The sequence below is a fragment of the Diachasmimorpha longicaudata genome, chromosome 20, assembly GCF_034640455.1.
Source record: "Diachasmimorpha longicaudata isolate KC_UGA_2023 chromosome 20, iyDiaLong2, whole genome shotgun sequence".
Lineage (NCBI taxonomy): Eukaryota > Metazoa > Arthropoda > Insecta > Hymenoptera > Braconidae > Diachasmimorpha > Diachasmimorpha longicaudata.
Genome location: NC_087244.1, coordinates 1,373,898 through 1,384,155, shown reverse-complemented (window position 1 = coordinate 1,384,155; position 10,258 = coordinate 1,373,898). Strand labels below are relative to the sequence as shown.

Here is a 10,258-nt window from a genome sequence, read left to right as displayed (position 1 = left end):
ATGTCATAAGCGAAACATTAACAAATTATCATTAGCCTCTTCAAGGTCAGTGATAATCATCAAATCACAGGAGAAGATGAAGATTAATTAGTTCTCCATGCGACCTGATCCCACCAAAGGGGCCTCACATGTGCCTTTTAGAAGGTGATGGAAAATACTTGAGCTTCTCTTGGAGAAAAGTCCCTCTGCAACACGTTCATGACATACCAACACCACCAGATCAACGCAGACCCTCAAGGTGACATCCACTTAATCGTAAAATTACTTTAAACACCAAATTATTTTCGTAAAAAATCATGAAATCAAACACAAAAAGACGTCAATTATTTTCAATAACTCCACGACACTCGATTGCAAATCGATCCACAACAATCATCGCACGTGACATTTTAAATAATTAACAAAACCGACTATCGTAAATGTAAAAAAAATTATTAAAACAATAAATTGATGAAAGGTGACTTCATCTCGTGTTATTTCGGTCGATTCAATAGCGATAAAAAATCCCCCAACTTCACCGACACTCCACGCCAACATTTTAATGACCACTAATTTGTTCTTAATTGTTTTCCATTTGATAATATTTATTCCATCAGAAAATTCAGAGTTTCACTGATAACCTTCAATCGAACGAACATTTCATGTGCCAGATATGGTCATTATCGCTATGTTTGGACAATTAATGACATATTCGTTCGTTCGGTGATTAAAAAATAATTTAATGACACACACATCAACCCGCGGGGAGGGGAAGGGGGGGGGGTGTTTCAGTCATATAAATATAGCTAAATTTCTTTGTTATAGTTATAACAGTGAAAGTCATTGCGAAGTAATAACGATAGTTCAAGATGAAGTCGTTGGAGCTGGTGATCGTCACCTGCGTCCTGATACTCCACATCCTGAAGCCTTCTGATGGCCTGTACGAAACTGGAAAACAGCGTAAGAATGACCTAATGTACCAATTGTTAATGACGTTGATGCCCTAATTTGTGTAGGGTTACCTTAAAAAGATAAAAACAGTTCATTTCGATGAAAAATATAGCCTAATGAAAAAATGAAGTATTACGAGATTCTTACAGTAAATGGTAACTTTATTTAATAAACATTTATTTACATGATATAAAAATTCGATATTAGTATCAAGTTGCCACAATTTAAATATTTTCATCTGTGGCTTCAATAATAGTTATATTCGATTTTTCCTCTGCCGGTATTACTGTGACGATTGGTCGATGATAACTAAAGTACGTTACAAAAGTATTGGATGAAACACCATCAAGATATCTCACAAATACAGCATCTATTGTTGTTCCATATTTGGTAGTAGATTCTTTTGGATCGTTATTGATTTGCCATTGAAATTCTTTTTGAAGAAATGTCATTAATGGCATTGGTTCAGCTCTTGCAAAATTTACACTGAAATATGCAGCTAAAAATAATGGTAGTTTATGTTTATTCGTTTTAAGAATTATTGAACCTGTTTGACTATAAGGAAATAACCTTTCATGTAAAAATGAAATGATATGATCCATTTTGTTATTAGGTGAAATGTATATTACAATCATAATTAATTCACTTCCGTCTTGTAGTTTAACATGTGAAGAACACATATCTCCAATAGATGCAATAGTTTAAAATAGTCTGGTACTATTCGATTAATAAAGTCTTACACAACATTGATAGTATGCCTTGTGTTTAACTGATCAGGGTGGCGTCCAGTTTCAATAATAATATTTTCTGATCCCTGTGATGATTGTTGGGAACTGAAATATTTAAAACAATATGATATTAAAATACACAAAAAAAAAAATTTTAAGTGTGGCTTCAATATACTCATGAACTCAAATCTTAGTTAATTATTGCAATATATGACTAAAGATTTGCAAATATAAATTTTATTAATAAATTTTTCTATATTAATTCCTTCATGAATAATAAAAGAATAATTAATTGAAAATAATATTAATATAATTTATATGAATTATTAATATGATTAAGATGAATATAATTAATTAAATATAAAAATATAATAATTACATTTATGGAGACTTGAAAAATACGATCTACTTACTGATGACTTGGTAGTATACCATAGTGTAGTTTCACTTTCTTTGCACAAGGTTGATCACTTTGATCTTCTGAGTTATCACTGTCACACATATTTTATTGTCAAAAATTAAAATGAAAAATTAAATAAATCGCAGGTTATGTGTACCGTAGTAAACAATAACGTCGAACTGAATGAGAAGCCACACCGTACACTCTACTACACATAATATATATAGGCATACCTTAGTATAGCGTGGCGATTCATCGCCACGGCAAGTATCGCCACGCCAACGATTCGGTTTAGAAGTGAGCCTATAGATGTTTCACGTCAAAAAGATACAAATGACTTTAACACTAAATTCACTACTTAAGACACTCCATACAATTGACAATCTTCAAGCACTTAATCACACTCTTAAATGCACAACACACAAACGTCTGAGTATACGTCTATCGTCTAAAAGACGTCTAACGTCTAACGCTGCTCACTAACGACTCTGACCCTGTCCCTCTTCTCGAACCGGGACTGGGCCCTAATCACGTCACGTGGTCCTAGCATCCCTGGATCACGCTGGCTGTAGCGATCTCCGCATCCCACATCTGTGGGTCTCATAAACCAACAAAATATGACCCTCTAAGTGCTTCTCTAGTAGAGGCTTGCATTCATGTACCAATCCATGTCTATTTGCGGGGTTTCTTCACGCATAACACCTGCGCTAAAACTACTATATAAACTTGTAGTCCTAGACTCTCTTAATAAAATACGAACGACATCTGTCCATAATATTTTCCAGATTATCTCCCTTAAACTGGAAATTTCCCCATAATTATTTCCAATACAACATTTGTCGCTCTCAAAACGTTCGTCAATTATTTTTCAGTTTTGAACGTAGCATCGCACCTTGAGTCGCTCCAAAAGAGCGATCTCCCTTGCGGCCATCCGGAAGTCCTAATTCCCATATTGAAAGGCAATGATCCGGTAAAAGCTTCTCCACTCGAAATGATGATGGCCTCCATGGACAAGATAACCGACATTACCGATCTCCCAGATCTGAATTCGATCTTCATTCAACTAAAATATCTGAGGAATGAACTATTACCAAGCGACAAATCAGACGTTTACTATGGGTGGGAGGACAGACTCAAATTCTACCTGTCAAGCATCGACGCCCAGTACGAGCGCTTCAAGACCCTCCGGGAGGCCAAGGGGCCTATTAATGTTTCCGATTGGATGGCCCTGGCTACCGACATCGAGAATACCAAGCGCTTCAACCTGAGTACGGTCCGCAGGGAACTTCTGGACCGCCGATATCACTCTGGGTGCGGTTCCCTGCTGATGGACTTCATCGAATCGTCCACCGTAAGTACAAATACCCTGTGTAACAACACACGTTTGTTACACTCGAGCTAACAATTTAATATCACTCGAGATGTGTAAGGGCTTCTATTTTTATTTTGTCTTTGGAGGAATCACTTATGAGTAACACAGACACCTTTTTTAAATTGGTATTTATTTTTATAAATGATAAGGATACACGAGCAAGCGAGACGGACAGTGTAATTTTACTTTTGTAATTTAGGTTGCACTTTAGGTTGCTTTTTCTTTGAGATCACGCGGTTACAAAATTGAGGGTTTTAGGCTACCCTTTCGCACGATGTCCCTGATAGAACTAACGTTTTGTCTAAGAGGTTCGAGGGCTGGAGGAGGGAATTCTCTCTTCGTCACAACTCCCAAGGATTCTGATTGGTCAAAAGAAACATCAAACCCCACCCTTCGAGCTGGATATTGGAATTTGGAATGTAAGGGAAAATTCTTTTGCATGTGTTAGGAATTAGCCGTTGGGACAGAATGAACCCTTGGAAAGGAAGTAAGTACACGGCTGGCAAAGGATTATGTCATAAACTGGACTCTACGTATGGAAAGATTGACAAGCCTGTCTTCTAACATTTGAAGAAAAAATGAGAGAAAAGAAGAAGAAAAAGGAGGGGAACCAGAAACGCGTATAATTTATGGCGGACCCTTGAAAAGTGGAAAGTGAATGGGAAAGTTTGAGCCTCCAGCCCTCGACCTTTCGTTATCATATATTCCTAAATTATTATTACTGCTACTTAATCTTATTAAATTCCGACAAGAAATCATTTCGTTGTTGGTGACGAAACACCCTGACACCAATCGATGATCAAATGCGATATATCGATATCATCCCTTACCGTTTCTGTTTGCAGCGCAGGACCCTTGAACCCTGCATGGATGTCTTCGGCGTGAATGGGGTTGTCAATCAGTTGTTGAACCTGTTGTTTACGGCACACTTGAAGGCTACGGTTCCCCAGATTTTTGTGTCAATACTGCGAAACTGTAGTGGCACTGGTAGGTTCATTTCAAACGTATTTCGAAGGAAATGAGTCTCATTTTTAGTCGATAACTCTTCTCCTCAATTTTGAAATTTTTTTTTTTTCGGCCCGTAGTCAGGAGAGATAACCTGAATAGGCTGGCCATCCAGCACAAAGACGGATACCTAGAAATGGTGAGAGGTTTGAAAAACGCCATAGAATTTGTCGACGACGATATGGTCCCATGTCGGTCATACCGTGACCTCTTTCTTCGAGGTAACATATCTGTTTACAATTAATCAGATTAATGTCGGGTGATGAATTCTAGATATTTTCATGATCAACGGTTTCACAGGTAAGACTTACCATGACCTAGAGAACCCAGAGCACTCCTCACTTCTACAATTTCCGGATCCTCAAAGTCACGAGAGCTGTTTAGCCGCTCCGAAGGAGCAAACTTGGAGGTTTATGTCCGAGAGGGACGTTTGCAACGGAAGGTTATATGATTGCGATAATGCTACAGTGGAAGAGGGGTTACGACTGGTGAGTTAATTATGGAAAATTAAGTAATTAATTGATGGGAGCAACAATTGAAAGGGTCAATATTTCGGATTGCGATGGGGGTGATTGATTCGATGGGATTGACTGTTCATTAGGTGAATAATAGTCGGTGGGAGAACTGCATTCTAGCATCAAGTGAAAATTATGGAGAAACTTTTGACGACTGTCGTGATGGGAGACTTCGTGACTATGTGAGGGAGAAGAATTCTTCCGTAGGTTATTGTCTTTGCAAGTGTGAGGAGACGACTAATCACATAAGTGTTACACCAGTTATGACGAATCGATCAGCTGATATGTAAGTTTAAAATATTATAATTGGTATAAAAAATATAATAATTATTGTTAAAATATACAATAATGGGGAACTTGCATGATTTTTAAAAATTTTTTTTTACATAGTTGATGGTCCTAATAATAGATTTTTCATGGAAAAACATTTAAAAAATCGTTTAACAATTAATTATCGATTGTTCAAAAAGTGAAATTTTCAAATGCTCCAAAAGTTGTCATGACGTCATCAGGCGGGTCCTATACTTCCGCATGTGGCGCCATCTACCGGATCATAGATTCCTACCGTCGGTATATCAAATTTACCTCACCTTAACTGATTAAACCTATTTAAACTGATTTAACCTTAACTGATTAAAACACTCGCAAATACTCCAAAATGTCAAATGATAGGGAAAAAGTTAAAAAACAACCATACAAATATTGTTTTGTACCATCGTGTGCGAACTCAACTGTGTCAACACCGAATAAAGTGTTTATAGCAGTTCCTGCGTGCAAAAATATTCGAAAATTGTGGTGTGAAGCCGCAGGTTATTCTCGCCCATTACTGGGCAGAAGTGACATTTAACAATATAACCTCTACTCTTTGTTGACACCGGCTGACGTTTAGAAAAATATCAGTGCTGTCATCCAGCGGCTGCAATAAGAACCCGGAGTGACCGCCTGATGACGTTACGAGCGTTAAAACATGGTTCAAAATTATGCAATTTTCGATTGATTGTTAAAAAAAAACTGCAATGAGTTACAATGCATTTTTCATTGGAGAGTTTTCCATAGGCGTTAAACTATTTATTAATACATTTATTTCTCAAATCTGGGCCGCATGCAAGTTCCCCATTGTTATAAAAAAACAGATGATAATATGCTTGACTTTGGCTTTTGACTTTAATTGCCGCTAGACGGTCCTCATTAGTCCAGAAGTGTAATCAGCCTTTCGGTCATTTTACAGATGATGATATGATAATTATTGTTAAAATGCAATAATTATTATTATTAAAAATAACCCCATCATCATTAATACATTCGTATAATTTTGTTTTTCTTTCCAAGGGTTGTAACTGGTTTTCGATTTGTTCGTGAAAACGGAGTTCTTTATCTACAAGCGAAACAAGGAAAGTTGCTTCCTGGTGAGAGGATTGATCGTGCATCGGAAGAGTGGATTCCCTTACCAGAGAATCCAGAGTTGGTACCGTTAACTTCCCAAAACGGCAAGTTTCATATCGGTAAAGTAATGGCCGACATGAACGAGGTGCCAGTTGGTGAGTACTTTGTATATTCGGGCCCATCCAATCCCCCAATTTCCTTGAATCACAAAACTTTGTCCAACATTGTCGACGATGATTATTGGGTAAAAGATGAAAAACTGTATCATGTGGTGAGGGTTGCACTCGGGGCCTGTTCGGGGTCTGCCATTCTCGGTCAGTATACAGTTGTCTCACTCGCCGACGTATCGTCGGAGGTGAGGGATATATAATGTGAAAGCATAATAGAATAAAAGTCAATGATTTTATTTGAATCAACGAAAGGGATCTAGACACATTTGGCTAGACATCGACGTAATTAACACTTTAATTAATCCACTTGGTATCGAGTCACTATCGAGTGATCTGTTAGGGAGGCCATTGCCATCTACTGGCCTGCCTGAGTACCACCAACACTCACCTTAGTGTCATCTATTATAAATTTCGATAAACGACCTTCACTGGCTGCCAGAAACCCTCCATTTTGGATTCCAATAAGTAATCACTGAGCCCCCATAAACATCCGCCCCATAAAAGTTATCCCATTATCACTGTCGGCGTACTGTCGGCCGTACCTACCGTTACCGTCGGCAGTGACACGGCCGAGGGTCGGTCATCCCTACCAACACCCCTCTCAAACTGATTCACTTCACTTTACGATTTTAGGAATTTCATTCGTCCAAGGCAACAATAGCTTCTACCTTCAGATGTATGCGGTTTCGTATGACTACTATCACGGCCTTTTGCCGGCGCAACCTCACGTGGTTTGTCCTGCCGATCTAAAGTAAGTTTATATGACACATTTAATCTCCTTTCATTTCCATTCATTTGTCCTCATTAACCACGTCATTCTCCGGATTCTAGGTACCCCCACACATATGTCAAATTTCACCTGTCTAATCGAGGGAATGACAGAAGAGGAAAAGTGTTACCATTGATAACTGCAAAAGCTGCTGAGTCTGACCCACCAACACTATTACGGGGCCTTGGAATTGAATACGACAGATGGGGGATGTTTTCCCCGACTATTGAGGGCTTTAATTTAAAAGCTATACTTCAAAAAATTGTGAATGAAACATTATAAATATAAGATGTACCCAAATATTCTACAATTGCGATAGTGATTGATTAAATAAATAAATATTTTCTGCAAGCAAATGAATCGTCTTAAACTATTATTCCATGATATTTCCTTGCCGGTGATACGAGGGGCCTGAAGGAGCCTGCCATGGGCCTTATAGGCTGCAATGGGGCTTATATGATGAGATGGGCCTCATATGCTGCGATGGGCCTTATGGACTGATTTAATAAGATAAATCCTCATCTTCCGAATTTATAAATTATTTTATAATTCTGCTCTCCCCCATCTGTATCTTCACTTCCATTACAACCCCTCACTCCACAATTTTATTATTCCCACCCCTTCATCATCCCCCAAATCCGGAATCGCCCACCCCCGTCTTGACAACGATATTTCCCCTCGAAAAGACTTGAAATCCTCCCACGACTGCGAGAATAAAAAACAAAATGAATAAAAATCGATAAATAATTATGTTCGGGGTACTTGCCGCGATGGTCTGAATGATTCTAGTCACACGATTGGATAATCATTGGACCCTTCTCTGAGATTGTACGTCTCAGGTATATCAATGATACGGCAAGGTGTCTCCCAAACTGCTGCAAACGTATAGTGAGCCGAAAGCAGGAAGTGTTTTTTTTTATTAAAATTTTGACAATTTGAAATAACCGAAACGCGATTTTATTTTTCTGATTTTAATTTATTCATACAATGGTGATGAGTTTACAATTTAAAGGAAACTGCATATATCACAAAAAAAAAAACGGATATTAGTATATAAAACAAAAAAGAGAGAACAAGTCTAAAGGTCTTGTCTCGACGGAGTCTTAACGAGTAACTAACTCTCAATTTATCTTAAAAACTATCACCCTAGAGTATAAGAGAGTAAGGGGAGAGAATGGTCTTTTCGAACAGAGAGGGGAGAGAAAATTTTATTGATTTGTTGACGGAACTAAAAGCATTTTGAGTCTTTTATTGAGGGAATAATAAAGGTAAAAATTCAGAAAGGGAAGAGTTTTGGCATAAGGTAATTTCTACCTGAAACCCAAAAAATAAAACAAATTATGACCGTTAGTAACTGCTAAGTGCAAAATGGAATTTAAGGGATTTTAGTAATCCCCAACACATTAAGGAAAATCTGAGAACTATAAAAGGTCGTCTTAATTTTATATATATATAATGTTCACGACCGAACAAATTATCTCGTTATCGATTTCGATTGTTATCGACCATAAGGTTAAAATCATCAGTGATTGGGCTATCCGGAATTCTATTTGCGATTGACAATTCGCGGAGATCATTCGGTATTCGAATATCGTTCGATAGATACGTCACATTCCATTTTACGTAATGGCGAAGGGAGAAATGAAGGCGGAGAGATGGTTTGGGTAACACTGGACGGCGGGGGCAAATTATCATTAGCCTCTTCAAGGTCAGTGATAATCCTAAAATCACAGGAGAAGATGAAGATTAATTAGTTCTCCATGCGACCTGACCCCACCACAGGGGCCTCACATGTACCTTTTAGAAGGTGATAGAAAATACTTTAGCTTCTCTTGGAGAAAAGTCCCTCTGCAACACGTTCATGACATACCATCAGCACCAGATCAACGCAGACCCTCGGGGTGACATCCACTTAATCGTAAAAACTTACCCCTCAACTTAATCGTAAAATTACATTAAACATCAAATTATTTTCGTAAAAAATCCTAAAATTAAACGCAAATAGACGTCAATTATTTTCACTAACTCCACGACACTCGATTGCAAATCGATACACAACAATCATCGCACGTGACATTATAAATAATTAACACAACCGACTATCGTAAATATAAAAAAAATTATTAAAACAATAAATTGATGAAAGGTGACTTCATCTCGTGTTATTTGCGTCAATTCATCAGTGTTCCGTGGTGGAATCTTTTTTCGTCGATTGTTAGAGTATTCCAGAATATTATTTTTTGTTTTTGTACTTTCCGGATTTTCCTTAAATTCAGAATAACCAGAACCGTCTTATTTTGACCCTTGAATTATTGAGACAGTCCAGTCAAATAGACGTTTTATTACGGTTCGCGTAATTCCCCAAGTCTAGACATTTTGTTTTGAATAGAACTATTTTCTTTAATGATCGCGGGGTTCCCCAAAGTCTCGACATTCCACTCAATTCAGTCATAAAGTCTGTCTACGGTGAAAGGTCCGAGAAATGTCTTTTATTACGGTACGGAATATTGACCTAGGCAGAACCGTTCTCCCCCGTCGTTTTTCCCGTCCCCAAATTTCCCCAAAAGGGTCTAACCTCTCAGGTTTGTCGATTCTCGTCATGGTCCGTGCAAGTCCATAAGACCCCCGATTTTCTACAATAGTTTAGATTACTATTTTTCACGCATTGGCATCTATCCGTGTAACGTTGCTCACATATATACTGTTCGGTTCCAATTCTCCAAATATTAAACTACGCGGAAATTGCAACCAGTGTCACAATAAAATTGATTCATCTTTCACGATTCAAACGATCCAATAATTTAATTACAAGTGTATTTCATCCTTTGTTTTTCAAAATATATGATAGTATTTTTTATCAAAGTGTGTCGTGTCTTTTTTTAATATTATCATCCAACCGTTTGGTTCTTCCGTTAAAGAACAAACAATTAGCGATAAAAATTCCCCCATCTTCACCGACATTCCACGCTAACATTTTAATGACCAC

At 37.7% G+C, this 10,258-nt stretch overlaps 1 protein-coding gene across 1 annotated transcript; it reads left to right on the top strand.

The window, feature by feature from the left end:
* The first annotated feature begins 804 nt into the window (after nt 1–804).
* Nucleotides 805–7,628, top strand: LOC135171447 (uncharacterized). Its single transcript, XM_064137981.1, has 9 exons — nt 805–939; nt 2,931–3,409; nt 4,276–4,417; nt 4,516–4,656; nt 4,736–4,923; nt 5,037–5,236; nt 6,280–6,488; nt 7,137–7,254; nt 7,335–7,628. The coding sequence occupies exons 1-9, from the start codon at nt 849–851 to the stop codon at nt 7,552–7,554; spliced, it is 1,788 nt and encodes a 595-aa protein (XP_063994051.1). The 5' UTR covers nt 805–848; the 3' UTR covers nt 7,555–7,628.
* Nucleotides 7,629–10,258: the final 2,630 nt, after the last annotated feature.

Excerpts from the sequence above, each read along its gene's own strand:
- LOC135171447 (XM_064137981.1), top strand. The coding sequence starts at position 849 with ATGAAGTCGTTGGAGCTGGTGATCGTCACCTGCGTCCTGATACTCCAC. Across the intron at positions 940-2,930 it reads GTACGAAACTGGAAAACAGC|TTTTGAACGTAGCATCGCAC; the intron begins GTAAGAATGACC and ends ATTATTTTTCAG. Across the intron at positions 7,255-7,334 it reads GTTTGTCCTGCCGATCTAAA|GTACCCCCACACATATGTCA; the intron begins GTAAGTTTATAT and ends TCCGGATTCTAG.